The following is a 17,663-nucleotide window of genomic DNA, read 5'->3' as shown; positions in this document are numbered from 1 at the left end:
CCCTTCAAAATACAGGGCTAGCTCTTATTTTTCATCTCCTCTGTGCAGAAGGAGAGGGTGACGTTCCACCATCTGTAGAGGTTAACACTCAACTAGGATGTGGGGTTATGCATCCCTCTTTCTCCTTCGGTTACTGTGATGAAGACTCTCACCTCCCAGGACAGCAACCCAAGAAACAGTCTCCAGGCTGTTCTCTGGAAGGGGAGAGCACAGAGCAGGCAGCCATCCCTCCTGATGACACAGGGAGCTCATTGGCCCTAAAGGGAGAGAGCTGGACACAGCACGTAACCATTCTTGGGTTCTTGACCCACAGCTCAGTAGTTACGATCACTGGAGGTGGGGTACATTTAAGAATCAGTCCATGTCCCTAGGACTATTTCTGTATCTCATGTGATGATTACTTAACACACAGAATTCCAAAAGAAGGAGTAGAGAAGACCCCAACTCAGACCAGCCTGAGGCAGTTTCCACCGGGAGGTGGGAGATCAGAGGTACAGATTTGAATGCCTTCAGGAAAGGTAGGAAACTGAACCTGCTCCCTCACATCCTGGGGGGCCACTAAGCTGTTAATGTATTTCATAAAAGGAGAGAAAAGTCCTTCTTACTGAGGAAATTTCAGTGTGAGCAGAAGACAGGTCTGTGAGAGGAAGGCAGCAGGCAAGTAGGCACTGCAGATTCCCAGCAGAGACCATAAAACCCCAACTTCTATGCCTTTATATTAATTTCAGCATTTCCCTCTGGTTTCCTCTTGGCAGGTACTATTTTGGTTGGCTCCCTCCTCTGCATGGGAGTGTCCATAAGTGCATGAATTTCTAAGAAGCAGCCACTGTGATGCCTAACACTGCGACACCCACACCCTTCCTTGCCTCAGATCAAATTCTTTGCTGTGGGGGTGGTGAGACACTGGCCCAGGCTGCCCAGAGCAGCTGTGGCTGCCCCATCCCTGGCAGTGTTCAAGGCCAGGATGGACGGGGCTGTGAGCAGCCTGGGCTGGTGGAAGGTGGCCCTGTCCATGGCAGGAGGGTTGGAACTAGATGAGTTTTACTACATGATCTTTAAGCTCCTTTCCAACTCGAACCATTCTACGATTCTGTGACACCACCCATTAGCTCTCAGCCCAGGTGCTTTTTACTCTGGCTCACAGCAACAAGTGCTTCTGTTTGTGGTGAGACAACACATGAAATTAAAATCCACAATAAGCCGAGTATCAGTGACTCCTACTGAACACAGCAATCAGATGTGCGCCTATATCAGTGCCTGTAATATATTTTGAGCCAGGTATCTGTCCGTAGGTTCAACAGCAGACTTACTGCCCAATGCATAATTGTGGCTGAGAACTGAAGGATGCAGATATGAGTTTCTTTTTTGTACACCATGTATAACACTAGGTGAGAAATCTCTGCACTGTTAGAGAAAATTTTCAAAGGAGGTTCTCAACAAACTCCAAGACACACTGAAAAGTAAGTGCCAAAGCTGGGGGTGTTTTTGTGCTTATTTAGTGCCAACGCCTCCACCCCTCAAACAGATAAAGTCAGTCAATACCACATAAGTCAAAATAATGTCATGTAATAATGTTCCTGTATTGCTGCCAAAGCAGTAATAAAGTTCCAACAGAGGGACATACAGTTTTCATTTTTTAAACAAAGTAATAACCTCAAAGAAAGGAAATGAGAAGTTGAAACTGAAGTGGCTTTTAAAATTAATTTCACTTTTTCTCAATGCCATGTAATATTCTTAGAGTCCAGCTGAGTACAGTTAGGTGTGCCAACGTTTTAACCAACTTTTGACTCAATTAGGTAGAAATAGTAGAAAGGAACTCCCTGTTCCTGTGAAATCTGGAGTCCAGTTTTAGACAAACTTTGGATAAGTATCATAATATGCTTATTCAAATGTAATTGCTTATTCAAAATGTATCTCTGGCTATTCAAACCAAACCTGATTATTACAAAACAATACTTGGACAACAGAAGACCTTCCTCTGTTTGAAAACAATGCTTGGGCAGATACTCTGATATTTAGTTTCAGTGTTTGCTATATACAAATACTCAATGAAAATGATCATACAAACAAACTTCAGGCTGCTATTTCCTGGGTAATCTTTAGCTATCAGAGATCTGCACAGAGGTGCTGCTGTGGATGTTCTGTGACTATCATGTAGGCATAATATGATGAATTCAGTATGTAGTAATTTGTATAAAACCACTTGAAAACCCTGGATTAAGTATCTTACTCTGCAAATGTTCTCAACATTTCCCCTATGCCAGAACACTTCACTGTTGATGGCTTTTATGAGTTTTTGAAAGTAAATTACAAGTTCCTACAAGAGGACCAGAAAGAAGACTTTGAGATGTGAAAGCTCCTTTGAATACTAGCCCAGGTAGATATGAATACGGAGATCCTACAGACCGGGACAGAAACCGTGAGAGACTGCAGGAGCATAAAACACACTCTGCTTTGCTACTTCTTACATCTTACACCTCACTTAGCAGACAGAAACTTCCATTCTAGTTACTCAGCTTCTTAAGAAGCCACAGGAGCACTGTCCTCTTCTTTGCAGGAGGTAGAAGGGATCAGAGAGAAGCCCTCAAAACAGCTCTGGGTTTGAGCAGAGCAGTGGCCAGAGTTCTTTAGCTAGGCTGTCCATCAAAGTGGGACAGGAACTGTAGTGACAGTTCTGAGAATTTCTGCCAAAACAGGCACATGTAACATAATCCTTAACAAAATGCAGATATTATAGCAATAAAGGCTTGGGCTGGTTTTGTGGTTTATGCATGCAATGGAACAGTCTGTTGGGAGAAGCCCATCATGATGCCAGCTGGCTAGTCCCAACATTGCACCCACCCAGTGCCACTGAGCAATACACCTACCCTCGTGGCCTCTGCAGCAGCAGCAACCAAGCCCACTATGAGCTGAAGGCTGGGACGTGCATCTTACAGATCTAACAACAGACAACTTCAAAAGGGTGGGAGGCACATAGCAGCTTCAAGAACCAGTAGACGCAATTAAGCGGAGGATTTTATAGTCTTTCTTTTCTTCCTCCTTCCCTAAGCAGCTCTTCAAAGGCTGCTAGCTAGAGCAGCTGGAGCTTGCTGTGAAAGACCAATTCCACCCCACCACCCACTCACTCACTACAAATCTGCCAATTACCATTCAATTAGACTATTTTAAATATTCAGAGTATTTGGGGTTTATTTCCTACTTTGAAGAAACACTGGTGCTTGTGATAAAGCAAGCTGTTTATAATGGAAAGGGATGCTTTCATTTAAACTGAAAGTCTCTGCCTTGTGCAATACACTGCTTAAAGGCCAATCTGCTTACAAACAGGTGGTATACAGTAATACATTGTATACACACAGGTTGCCATTAAAAGATAAGCATTTACCAACAGTTGCCACATGCTACTATGTGGAGCACTACTTAAATTCTATAGCTACAGAACTGGTACCACTTTGTAATATTTTTATACATCAGCATGGTAACCTGTGCCACTTTCATCCTGTAACTGCTATAAGAAAGCAGGAAGATAGTCAATAAAACAACTCAGCAGTTGGGCAGGGAGGGTGTTGGTTTAGGGGTTGGTTATTTTTTGTTTATCTTTTGGAAAGAATGTATTTTTCACCACAAAGAGATACCCATGTCAGAGGTTCTTCAGAAATGGTTAATGCTAGCTTTCTCACTGCCCTCCTTTCTGTGTCCACAACTCCTGAAGATCCCCAGCTTTGCAGCAGTTCTCTTACTAGATCCCTGGATTGGGCTCTGGCAGCCTAAGGAGTTCTGTCCGTCATGGCTTTATTTATTTGCATTAGCTAGGTATACTTGTGTTTGTTACTTACTTTTTATTCAGTGCACTCAATTGTTAGGGGCATCACATTTCCATTAAATGCTACATCTGCCTGCCTTTCAAATCTGTTTCAAGGGCATTTGCCAGTTGACAAATCCCTTCTGAAAATGCTGGCTGAAAGTATTTATTGGGAAGCTAAACTGATTCCCTTTATTCAAAACACACTGTTCGGGGTTAAGGAAAAACTGACAGGCAACTTCAGTCAGTTATAGTTGCCATACTAATGCAAAACAAGTTCATTATATCACTGGATTTCATGTATTCCTCCATCTTCAGATACATATGCCTGGCAAAAAAAATATTCTTTAAAATCAGTTTCTTCTCTTACTATATTTTGTCTTTCAATTTCAGGAAAATAAATAAATTCTGTCCTGACTAAAGATTACTTAATGGTAGGAAAAGCAACCTCCACATATGCTGAACAAACGGTGGTTGTGAGACTTTCTGGCTGTCTATATTCAGCTCTGATAGAAATTTTCTTTCCAACAGATACCCATGAAACTGTAACTGCTGCTATAATGCAGTGCTGCAGGCCCTTGAAGTGTGTTCCACATGGAAGGAGCTTTCACAAAACGGTTTAGCTATTTGTGGCTTTTTATCAAAAAGAACAGGTTCTCCTCCTGGCTTTGCCACGGTGACACCAGTGGCAGGGAACATATTCTGTATCGAGACCACCTGTCTGCAGAGGCTCCGTTCGCTGGTCTCCAAACATACATTTAAAATGTTAATTGAACTTCAAGTAATAACCTCAATGAAAGGTTATAATTTAACAAACTCTGCAATAACAAATGTCTTAAGGGTATACTTTCTGGAACACCATTTTCTCCATAGGTCGCTCCCAATTTAGATGTTCACCAAAAATGATATGCTAGCTATTCTGAAAGTTGGCTTTAAGCATGAATTAGTCACTTCCCTCTTTTCTTTTCACCAGCATGCATAAATATACTTCTGTTACTCTGGCCTTCTGTAGAGCAAAATCTTTATGCTTTGAAAAAGCACAAAATGTCTTGCAGGAATAACTGGACAAAATGCAATTCTCTCACCTGTGTCTTGGTCCTGAGGGCTGTGGGTTTGATTTACACATATTCATTATTTACACTTAATTGTCTCCTGTTACAGGAGCATCCGCTGATCTCAAGGAACATGTTCCTTGTACTTACATTTACACTGCATTCAAGTCTCCTGAATCTTTACTAACAGTATTTTTACCCCTGAGAGAAAGGACTCCATCCTCTCTCCCACTTTGATCCAAGACCCCCCCACTTCACCAGTATGGCTTCCCAATGGTAGCAGGATCGATTCTGTATAACAGTCAGTTTTGGATGGTTCAGATGGAAACACTGGTGTGCACATGTGTATCATTTTATACAAGTTAGCCATAGGTAACTGAGAGCTGGTGGAAGGTTGGGACTTTTGGTAAAAATGGCAAGGATCTGAAGAACGCCTATTCTTCATAACTATCACGTAATTACTTCAGAATTAAATACTCAATGGTTTGACCTGGCTATAAATTTCCAGATAAGTCACTATGTATAAAAATGATCCTTTTCTAATATTCCAACTACTGGTACAAAAAATGAGTTACTGTGCTCTGTGAAGAATTACAAGGTCACTACTGAACATTAAATTCATGGGCTGGCTACCTGTCAGTCCTCATTCTGCAGCTGCAACAAATGGGCATACACAAATTCACCTACATCCCTTGCCAGCAACGCCAAACACAGACTGTTAACACCCAATGGAGAACAAAGTTTATCACATACAAAATTCCATGCAAATACCAACTTAGTCTTTTTCTGAAACACACTACAAGAATATACTATGTATGCTGAAAGGGATGCACAGGTATCCACATGGCTGATTTTCCTCTATACCAATTAAAAAAAATAAAGTAAGGCAGGCTTTTACCCTTAAACTAGTCTGACATGAAGAGACATCTCTACTAAACTATGTTTCTCTACCAAATCATTCCCATTTCTGCAATATTTTTAAAAAGTATCTTTTTAGAAACTATGTTACTCCTTTTGCTACCATGTGGAAAACTTGCAGTAGAACATGGCCCCGCAAACTCTTATCAGGGCAGATGGGGTAGCATGCCAACCTAAACAAAGCAACACACAAAGACAGTGTAACAACAGAAAATGAACAAAGGAGAAAAAAACCCAAAACCAACCACCCAAAAGGATAAGGATATGGAACTCACATCACCCAAATACAGAGTATACAGAGATCAGCATGTCAAAGGGAGCTTGTAATGCTTACAAACACAAAGTGCACTCAGGTAAGGTCAATCACAGCCTGGATTGTCTGCACCAGGAGAACACAGAGCTGACTGCATAAGCAACTGTGTAGCTGGCTGGTCCATTTTCTGTCCCTTTAATTAAAATGCAAAGCACTGGCTAAATGGTAAACATTTAATTAGATTTGTCTCTATGTTTCAATATTAATAAAACACATGAAAAATGCATTAAGAGCCAGCTAATTGGAGCCTCTCCAAAAGTAGCTGTAAATGAGCAATTATAATACAATTGGGGTGTGGTTCCCCAGGGATCGTCACAGGACTGATGCTCTTTAATATTCCAGCCAAAGGTTTAGAAATTATTAAAAAATCCCAAGCAATAAAACACACAGATGACAGCAAGACTGAAATCCCAACAAATTACAGTGAAGAGCAGCCAGTATTAAAAGAGTGAGCCAGGCTGCAGGTAAGCTGGAGTAACTCACACCAAATGTCTTTTATACAGCCAAACATAAGATTGCATCTTTTGGAATAAAGCATACAGGCTACATTTTCTGGAAAACAGGGAGTCTCTGAAACATGCAGATCTCAGAACTGCCTGAATACCACGTTCCTCATGTGAAGCTGAAACACAAAGCACACAGTTTTTACTTCTACAGGATACTGGTTAAATCAGTAATAAAATATATTTTATAGACACTTTGGTTTCTGCCTTCTGAAAACACATTAAAAAATACAGGTATTTTACATTGATGAGCAACTAAAATTATTCTGGGGTTGGAAAGAAATTCCAGATGTCAGTACCTCTATCTGTTTGGGTTATGAAAAAAAAAAAAAAAAAAGACCAGGAGGCAAGCTGATTACGCGGTACATGCCATTTCTGCAGGGAGAAAATTCTGGCTATGAGACAGCTATTTGAGCTAGTTGGAGAAGGTGTAAGATGCAACAACACCTGCAATTTAAAACTGGGGTCAAACTAGAAATAAAGGCAGGTAGTATTATTTCTTTTAATACTAGGGAAGTAACTAGCTTCTTGAGGCAGAGATGCACTTCTGCAAAGCTTTAGACCAGTGCCAGGAGACTGTACTGAGGGACCAAAGTCCCGCATGTACCCATTCAGTGGCTGCAGGAGCTCCAGCCATGCTGGGGGCTGGGGCTGCTTCTGAAACTCAAAGCCAGGTTGGAAGATATGCTGTGGTTAGGAAAGTTACGGAGTTCAGAGCCAAGAAAGAAGATGATACTTTAGTGCCTCCGCATAAATGAGATCAGAGGCGAAGATGTTTCAAGGTTTCTTTTGCCCTTGAAAAATCTGTGGATCGATAGGTAAAAAAGAGGGAAGACATTTTAAAGCTATGTTTCCGTTGAATACATCATGGGATTTATTGAATCATAGGTACACTGCTGAAGACCAAGCTTTTTCTTCCTATGTGTCATGTAACAATGTAGTAGTACTTCTGCACAGCTCAGAATTTGGGTGTTTTTACATTACTGGGTGCAATTAGATCCAAAGCAATGACAGAGGAGTACTATGTTATGAATAGCAACTAACTGAATTTGTTCTGCTTGAAAAAATGTTTTGCCAAAATATACCACTTTTTTCACAGCTGACAGGGGCTCAGTTGAAAAGCCAAGTGAAGTCAAGGGAAATTTTTCCACAGAGCTCACTGTACTTCAGAGTCTGAGCTGAAATTCAGTTCAGAATACCTTAAAATGGGCTTAATTTTCAGAGTTCAGTTTTCACAACTCTGGGAACATGCCAACATGCAGTCCTGCATTTTCTTGAACACTTTTTTGAAAAGCAGCATTATTTTTTTTAAATTGAAAATGGAAAGAGATTTTTAAAAATATTTATTACCCACACAGATACCAACTCCATCATGCACATGCATCCATATAGTTTCAGTATTTTTAAATGCATTATTGATTTCCTTGAAGCTATGCTATTAGCTATGCAAGCAATCTCAACGCAATAATTCAGACCCTTCAGGCTTTTCTATGAAACAGAATCTCCAAGTCAAGCTCCATTGAAAATTCTGATTTAATAATACAGTCCTTGTAAAGTCCTGCAAAAGAGCTCACCTGGCACAACCTGGGGTTAGTCTAGTTCCTGCTAAAGACAAAACCAAGGAGAACATGGAGGACACTGAACAACTTTCGCTGCACTTTCCCTAAAGCTCGTCAGAAAGTAGTCGTCTACCAGTCTAGAAGCATTGTAGGCAAGAAGTTTAATCCTTATTTCCTAGCTTATTTCTTGCACCATCGCTGGGAAGTGCACCTTAGGTTCCTAGCTCTGAAGGGCAGAGCTCTAGTCCTTCAGTTAAGGGACTAAATTGCACAAGTAGATGTGGTAACAGGGGAATATGCTCTTGCAAGGTGTGGCTTTAGTGTCCTTGGTTAATGCCTGAATTCATAGCTTACTTTTGGAAGGAAAGAAAACAGATTTCCAGCACTGCAGAAACAAATTCAGCAACATATACCTAAAGGGAAACTTTTCTTACTTAGACAGTTAAACACGATTGAGATTCCCACTGCAAGGTGCCCAGCTTAAAATCCCCAGGCTGATAGCACTGATTTCAGGTAAATGGAAGAGAAGGCTCTGCTTTCAGATTACAATTAATTTTAAAAGCTTCAGCTACAAGATACCAGTACGGGAAGGTTCTTCAAACAGTAGGTACCAGTACTACTTTATCGTACAAGTCAAAATGTCAGGCACAAAGGTGTATGTCCTTGGAGAGCTGAAGTATGCGTGGTCCCTAGCACAACATTTGTTTATTGCATTTCGGCAGTACACGCTGAGCTCTGTGCCAGCAGCCACTGGCTGTATTCATCTTCACAGTAAGACTGTGCAATTCAGAGGCCTCTCACATGAGCTTTTCTGCATGCATTTGATCAGAACATGAAGCAATGGGTAGAATGCATTTCAGGCTAAAGAAAAAGAGAAAAGGAGAACCAGCACTTAAGATTCATATGTCTGCAGTATTTCTATCATAGTGGTTAAGATGCCATGGTCTTTTCAACTGGCTTCTTAACACTGATGTGACAATGAAAGCCTGCAAAGAAGAGAAACGCAAAAGCTTTATTCCCAGAGCTCACTGGCTGTATTCTCTTCTGTCCACAACTGAAGTAAATGAAGGGGATTGACAGAGTTGGCAGATCCAAGGTATGAAACAAGCATAGAGGCAGGGGACTGATTTTATTTCAAACCATCTTCATTTCACTCCGCCCTTTTGTCTTCCTCCTCTGCTGATTGCCTTGGAGCAGTGGGGAGGGTTGCGAACGAAATTACCCCTGAAGTGGGACCATTATCAGCCCCCCTTCTGTCTGGCTAGGGAAGAGAGCAGCACTGGCAGCTTGCACCACTGGCTCCCTCATGAGGGAAGACAAACGATGAGCACAGCTGAGTCCTGAGCATGCACACATGCAGATACAGAGGTGCTCCCAGTACAACAGTGGATTTCTATCATCCTGCTGGAGTCTACTCTGGCATCAGCCAAACCCCAGTAAGCACTGGGCTCTTCTCTGAAGGTGGGCCCTTATTCTTTCAAACACTTAGACGACTTGGGGCAGATTTGCTGTCTGTTACTGATGGTTGGAAACAATGCAAGCAATGCCAAATCACCAAACTAGGGATTAGGCTTTAGGACCTGCTGGAATGATGACGTACCTGATTCTGACACTTGTGGCAGTTCACAGCCTTTGTCCTCGAAATATTCTCTGCCAAGAATCCCTACTGAGGTAGTCACAGTGAAACAGCCCTAACAATTCCTGAGGCATAAGCTACCCTCCAGTCCTGCCAGTCACGGCTAAACATGGCACATACACCAATGCACCTACCCAGGTCTTACATGATCACACATTTATGCAGACTTTCCTAAATCACTACTAGTATGGACTTTGTTGAGCTTGACACACAAGGTTTGGTTGGTTTACATTCTTAGATTGATGCAGCCTTTTTGACAGACCTTCTCCCTCTCCTGTAAAGGTTTTTAGATAAGCAGTAAAACCCACTCGTTCTTTTCAAGACACTTGGCATGGAAAGTCCCAGAGGGCTTTACTTGACATCTCTTGCACTTAGGATATAGTTGGTAATGCCAAGCGATGTGTACTTACTCAGTTCCAATGGACTTAGACAAGATTTGCATTTGATAAGAGGTACCTAAGGCTTCAGGCAATTTAATAGAGTCATGTAAAATAAACAGTAAATATGTATACATGCCGGATTCAAAAAAGCATGAGTCACAGTCTATGCAGACATATACAAAGTACCAAAGACTTTGTAATGCACTAAGCATCACCTGCAGCAGTGCAGTGGACAAGCACTCACACTGCCTAGCAGATTATGAGAAGTGAGCTAAATTTAAGAAGCTTATACCTAATTTATTGACAATCTATAATGATTTCCATTCTAGGGTTATAATGAAATGTTCATTTCTCCAAGTCCTCTCTGCACCAGTACAAATAACTTAATTCTTTCATAAATTACCAGTGTAGAACATTCCCTTTGTCCTACCTCTTGACAGGTAGTAATAAGGTTCCACATTTGAGGGACTTCACTGGAAGGCTTTATATATATATATATATATATATATAAATATGGAGACCAGTGACAAGTGGTGTTCCTCTGGGGTTGGCACTGGGACTGGTGCTGTTCAACATCTCGGTTGGTGACATGGACACTGCAATTGGGTGCACCCTCAGCAAGTTTGCTGATGACACCAAGCTGTGTGGTGTGGTCAACACGTTGGAGGGAAGGGATGTCATCCAGAGGGACCTTGACAGGCTTGAGAGGTGGGCCTGTGTGAACCTCATGAAGTTAAACAAGGCCAAGTGCAAGGTCCTGTACATGGGTTGGGGCAATCCCAAGCACAAATACAAGCTGCACAGAGAATGCATTGAGAGCAGCCCTGAGGAGAAAGATTTGGGGGTGCTGGTGCATGAGAAACTCAACAGGGCCCAACAATGTGCACTTGCAGCCCAGAAAGCCAACCATATCCTGGGCTGCACCAAAAGAAGTGTGGCCAGCTGGCTGAGGGAGGTGATTCTCCCCCTTTGCCCTTGTGAGACTTCACCTGGAGCACTGCATTCAGCTCTGGAGCCCCCAATATAAGAAGGACATGGACCTGTTGGAGTAAGTCGAGGGGAGGGCCATGAAGATGCTCAGAGGGCTGGAGCACCTCTCCTTTGAAGACAGGCTCGAGAGAATTGGGGATCTTCAGCCTGGAGAAGAGAAGGCTCCAGGGAGACCTTATAGCAGCGTTCCAGTATCTAAAGGGGGCCTACAAGAAAGCTGGCGATGGACCTTTTACAAGGGCATGTAGTGACAGGACAAGGGGCAATGGTTTTAAGCTGAAAGAGAGTAGACTTAGATATTAGGAAGACATTCTTTACTGTGTGAGGGTGGTGAGGCACTTGCCCAGGCTGCCCAGAGCAGTTGTGGCTGCCCCATCCCTGGCAGTGTTCAAGGCCAGGTTGGACGGGGCTTCAGCAACCTGGTCTAATGGAAGGTGTCCCTACCCATGGCAGGAGGTTGGAGCTAGATGATCTTTAAGGTCCCTTCCAACCCAAACCATTCTATGATTATATATAAATACATATATATACACACCTATGTGTGTGCATGTGTGTATAATACATGTGCTCAAACACAGATGGACAGCTATTTAATTTTAGGCTATTTTAAACTGTGATTTCTCTATCTGAATTCTTTGTTTCCCAAAGCCTGAAAACCCTTGTTAAAACCATTTTAGCCATTTGTTGGCTTTCTGGATAACGGGGTTTAGATTTTCACCTATGTAAATTGTGAATACAGAAATGGTTTGTATTAGCTCATTTAAACAAATTTACAGGACTCGTGAATAGTACTGATATGGAATCGAGTCTCATGGAGAAGACTACATGTTTATTTAATTAAATACTCTTCTCCATCCCAAGTAAGGAAAAATACAGTAAAATTTTGGTGGCTATCTTAACAAAGCTGCCTTGGTACATAGCTCTCAATCAACTTTGAAATAATGCTGCTTCTCAGCCTTATCAAGCACAAATCGTTCCTTCTCTATGTTTCAAAACAACTCAAAAGGAATGAAAAATCTTTTTAAAAAACTGAGCTTAAGTACATGCATTCTTTCATCTTGCTGTGGGAGCTAATATTTTCCTTTACTTTCAGGGTGTGATTCCAAAGTACTCTGCACAGATCTTGTTCTGATTCCTCTGGAGTCACCACTAAAACTTTCATTAGCTCAGAAAGATAGTTAGTATTCATGTTAGTTGCTTTTCTAAAAGAGCTTATTACCTTGGTGTTGCAGAAGCAACAAGGTGTCTTGAAGAACTGGCAAAGGTTAAAAGAAAACCCAATAACTGAACAAAACAAAGTAACAACTAAATCTTTTGCTTGTTGAAGTAATGACTCATAAAAGGGTACAGGCATTCCCTAACCTTCAAAGGTTTTATCAGTTCTGCTCAGAACTGATCATCAGCAGGGATGAGGCTTTTTAATATGCAAATAAGACAATTGGCTGCATTACAACTATATCAGGTTTCCAGGCAGAAGAGATGAACTTCAGCTCCAGAGCCCAGAGATCGAGGAGCAGCAGAGTTCGGCAGACTCCTGGAGGAAGTTGTATCTCAGGTAGCTGTGCTCTGGTTTTCAGGGTAGCAGGTGAGGTATACAAAAGCAAGTCAGCCTTATATAAAATCCATATATAAAATACCACAAAGTACTTGGTTAAAAACAAGCTGCTGCTTAGAAATGATGGGGAGTTATCAAACGGTCTTTACACAGGATCTATCTTTTCCCCCACCTGAATTCCCAACATACAACTGAAGAACTGAGGTTGTTTCTTGGCTGTAGTGGTAGCTAAAGAGGTAATCAGTCATTTCATATATCCTTGAGGGACAACTTAGGATACTGTAAGCAATCCAGAACATCCCTGTATCTGCAATGTTAAAACACTAAGTTTGCTATGGGGTCACTTCTGACATCAGATATAAACTTCTTCCCAGCCTGTACCTGAATTTTGATGTTGATACATCTTGAGGTTACTGTTTAATAGCATAGTATTAGATTTGAATGCATTTTACTGTATTACAGAATATTTTGCCTAAACGCCTTATATCACTGTCACTATCATTCAGTAGAAACCATTATTGCTGCAAGAATCATGAAAATACTACTGAAGGTGAGTAACTCTAGGGAAGGGAAATAAAGAAATGGATCAGATTAATCAAAGTACACAGATACTCCAAGTTTGAAGTCAAGAGCATTAAAATAGAGAGAACATATTGAAAACAGAGAAATATTAGCTATATTGTGAAGAGTTCCCCACCCTCTGCAAATTCTCTCCCTTCACAGATACACACAAGACAACAGGATAACTTTTTCTTTGAGATTCATTTGTCATTTAAAGTCAGAATATCCATGAGCTTGTACCATAATTATGCCAGCAGCTAATTATGATGCCGCAGACAGACCACTGTGACTCAAGGACCAGCCTGAGCAGCAGGAACAAATGCAAAGCAAACAGTAACGTCTGTGCTTCCACAGCAGCACAGTGGCTTTAGCAATAAATAGAAAAAAGAATACGCAGAAGAGAGAAAACAGTTGAGAGAAAATTCAGAAAATGTGTGATGTTCACAAATGCTCTGTGTAGAAAAGATGTTTTTAAACTAGACTAAGTATTTCTACAGCAGCGTACAAACTTTGAAGATGCAGTGAAGAATGCAGGGAAAATTTACAAATACAATTATCCATAACAGAGGATAAGGGATAACTTGTGGTTGCATTTATACTGCTTCATGCTGAGCAGATGACAAGCCTAAGAATAAAACCAGTACTTACATCCTGAGCTGCCATTTGTTGGAACCAAAGTGAAGTTGGAGGCCCAGGGGTTACGCACGATATCCTGCCAATGAATGGTGTCTGCGAAGCAAAGGAATTTGTTCTGGCCAACATACACCCCTCCATTCAGTATTTCTGCATAAAACAACAAGAGAACATACTTGTAAGACTTTAAATATACGGCTGATTACATCTACTGCTGCTTTGTGTACTGGTGTGAGAGGGCATGAAATTTAAATGCAAAAAATTCTCATTTGATCTCACTTAATACTCTGAAAACTGGAGGGCAAGTAGCTTACAGTATTTGTAAACAGGAACTATTTATTTATATGTAGAAGAAACCTGATGAAAACAGCCACACAGCAACTAGATGAAGTTACTGGGTTTACCTGTTGTTCCAGTGCAACCAAGTATGGAACAGTACTGTTATTTGTGGGTAAAATATCCTTCAAGACTTAACTGACTTTAAAAACACAATCAACCACACGATGATGTATTTCATTAATACACATGAATGCTTAAAATATACAATAAACTAACATGCTCCACTGGGGTAGGAATTTTCTAAGACTACAGTACATGAGAAGGGTCCAGTCATCACGATGTCTGGAAAAGCGTGTTTTCTGATCAGACTGTGTTGCTGTTGTATCATGACCCAAAATACCCAAGTATCTATGATCCAATTCTCAAATACTATGATCCAAAACTACCATTAACATGCCTTGCTGGAAGCTTTGCATTGAAAGGAGACTGTTTCTGAGAAGATGAAAGTAGTTTTTTGTTTTTGTTATTAAATTTTCATGTTTATATCAGTGTTTTTAAAAAAATGGCTTGTTGCCCTGTCTCTAAAGACTTGATTTCTCAAATCTCAACATGAAAATGATCTTACAGCTGTTGGTTGTAGCACCAGGGTTTCCTCTGGAGCAATAACTTGGTTATTTTGCCCTCTAAACTCTTGCTCAGATTCACAATTTCTCTACTTAACCTGGCTCTCACATTTTCAAAGCACAGGACAATCCATGTGACTTTCATTAAAGTTAACAGAAACGATGCAGCTAAAACCTTCTGCACCTCTTAGTGTCAGAGATTCAAACCTCAGCGAAGAAAGGTTGAAGGTTAGTTACTAATGGCACCTTAGAATGACATTAAGTGGTGCTTCACACCTCAGCCTTAAGCTTCACACTTTTCACAGAGACATTAAGAGTAAATCCTGGCTATGGCAGCAGTGATTAAGGTTGTCTGATAGTCTCCATCTCCCAAGAAAATCTTTAAAAGCTGTAGCAAGAATGTTTATGTTGACAAACAACAAGGTAGAAATTACTGCATATTTCTAAAAAAATAACCCCCAGGGTTTACAGTCCACAGCATGTAGGGAAGCTAGCTCCCAAGAAAAACATGTATTAAATAAAGGTTCATCTGTAAATACATCCTTCCACCATATTAATCAGTTCAGAGCATTACTATTTCTTAGAAACCTCTGGTTTAAAAGCTTGGCTTTTCATTGAAAAGAGGCTTAAAAATGAAAACAATAATAATCATAATCATATACAGAAAAGAGTCTAGATTAGAGATATAGCAATGATCTGTCTGTATGATATTCTTATGATCCCTGAAAAAAAACCATACAGCATCTGTTAGCAATTCTGCTCTGGGGAAAAAGTGGGACTTAGAAGGACACCTGAAAACATGACTAGCAGTGATTTCTCTGTGTTGACCCAGCTATACAGGACTACCTATCCCATTATGGCCCAGATTTTGATTAAAAATAATATCTATCAAGCTATGAAAAACTGTAAAATCTACATTCATAGCTTCTTAAAGTATTTGCACATGATTCCAAATAGTGTCACTATCAGTTGTTGTATCTGAACACCTGCCACTGGCATAATTTCTCGTTTTTAGAGCATTCACTCATGACAATACCTATCAAATTTTCTTTTCTGCTAGGAACTTGGACACGTTATTGTATAGCAGACAGCACCTCACTCTAAAAGTAATTCTAATAGCTTCAGTTTGTGAAGAAAGACTTTTTTCAGCATGAAAGTAACTGGAAAGTGTTCCCTCTATACTGTAAGGAAAGCTGACGGCTTTCCCTGTGATTAACTAACAGCAAACATGGAAAACTCTCTGACTTCCCTAATCACTGAGTAAAAAGTGTTGTTCCTGCTGCCCTTCCCCAAAAATGTGATGCAGTATCTTTATTTGCCCTGCACTGTAACATTTTTCAGAGGTGACAGGCCTAAAGTTTAAAGGTCTATTCACATGGTGAGGTGCTAATGAACCTGAGTAATAATATCAAAGAAGGGCTCTGAGTTCAAAGATTAGTACCATCTTTTAATGTATTTGTGCTCTTCTCCTACTCTATGGGATCCAGATTCATTTCCTTTCTACCTTCCTGTTCCAACCCACTATCCTGCTTTTCTTTACACTGAGTTGTCCTCGGCATGTATAAATCAGCACAGATGCATTGGCTTCACTGACAAACTCAAATGCATTTTGCACTTCTCTGCCCTCTCTTAGCAAGAACAATGCCTGGAAAGACCTAATAAACCCTGTTACATGTTAAGCAAATGAAGCACAAATGTAATCAATATACAACGGAGTTACTGTATAATGAACTCATCATCATAAAGTCATCATCTCATTTTAATTTACAACACTGAGAGTGAGAGATAAAGTTAAACAATAAACAGGAGGAGAAAGGCAGGCGTCTCTGCCTATGCAGACGAGCTAGCAAAGGAAACCAGGCAAAAAAAAGGTTTCTTCTCCTGTGTGCAAGACCTGAGATGCCTCTTTGCTGAACTCTTTCTGAGGCTGGAGCAGGAAAGACCATGAGTCCCCTAGCGAACTTTGTGATTTCTACCGTGAAGAAAAAAGCTAGTTCCTGCCAAAGAAGCACTAAAAAGGACTGCTCACAGAGGATCACATTTTAAATACCATTTTGGGGAGAGTATTTTTGTCTTCTAAACCAATTTTTTGTGGCAGCGTAAAATTGTTAGGATATGAACAACACTGCTGCCTGAAATACCTACCACGCCAAACTGGCAGCAAACATTACCATTTGACTTCTACACTGCTCAGAGACACTGAGCTACAAAAGGGTATTTTGAAGCACAAGTCCCACTAGCCTTCATTGAGAAAAGAGTTCCTAAAGGTGTCAGACAATTTCAGATGCCTTCCTATAAGGTACCGATGACCACACTTAAGAGGAGTACCACAATTTTCCACTTTGGTACCAGGGCTACAGCCAGCATTCTGAGCAAAGGAGTATCTCCAAGGTCTTTTGCCACTTGATTCTGAAGTGAATGCAAAATTTTATCATCTTCCTTACTAGAGCTACTTTACTGGCTTAAAGGCAGTATAATTCTGTAACAAAGCTATATGAAAATAAATCAGCAAGTGCACTCGCCACTGACTTCCATCATTATTTGGCTTATTGCTGCCAAATGATTGTGGGGAACTTAAGAGCTGCATATTATTAAAAACCTATTAAATGGTTATTTATTCAGGAAGCTAAATCAGAAATGTATTATCTGTTATATCTGTTATTTTCTTGCTTTATTTAGCCCATTGATGAAGCAGAACTACTATCGTATAACTTTGGTAACATACTACACAATAGTTACAATACTAATAGGAAAAAACGGAAACATACAGGTCTCTGGCAACCATGAGACCCAAGTACCTTACACTTTCCCTAAAGTGCCATGAAACAGAGATAGGTACATCACACACAATTTATACTTAAG

At 40.6% G+C, this 17,663-nt stretch overlaps 1 protein-coding gene across 6 annotated transcripts in view; it reads right to left on the bottom strand.

Moving 5' to 3' along the window:
• The window catches only part of ERBB4 (erb-b2 receptor tyrosine kinase 4), a 640,461-nt gene that overhangs the window by 206,578 nt on the left and 416,220 nt on the right, over positions 1 to 17,663 (bottom strand). For all 6 annotated transcript variants that reach the window (XR_013930080.1, XR_013930081.1, XR_013930082.1 and 3 more), the window contains exon 4: positions 13,915 to 14,049. Coding sequence is in view for 2 of the 6 variants with exons in the window: in XM_080399817.1 (XP_080255943.1) it covers positions 13,915 to 14,049 (135 nt within the window). In the remaining 4 variants the exon portion in view is untranslated. The remainder of the gene's footprint in view (positions 1 to 13,914; positions 14,050 to 17,663) is intronic.

This window comes from Falco punctatus (genome assembly GCF_963210335.1).
Source record: "Falco punctatus genome assembly, chromosome: 8".
NCBI lineage: Eukaryota > Metazoa > Chordata > Aves > Falconiformes > Falconidae > Falco > Falco punctatus.
The sequence above is the reverse complement of the archived record's forward strand: the minus strand, read 5'-3'. Positions and strand labels throughout refer to the sequence as shown.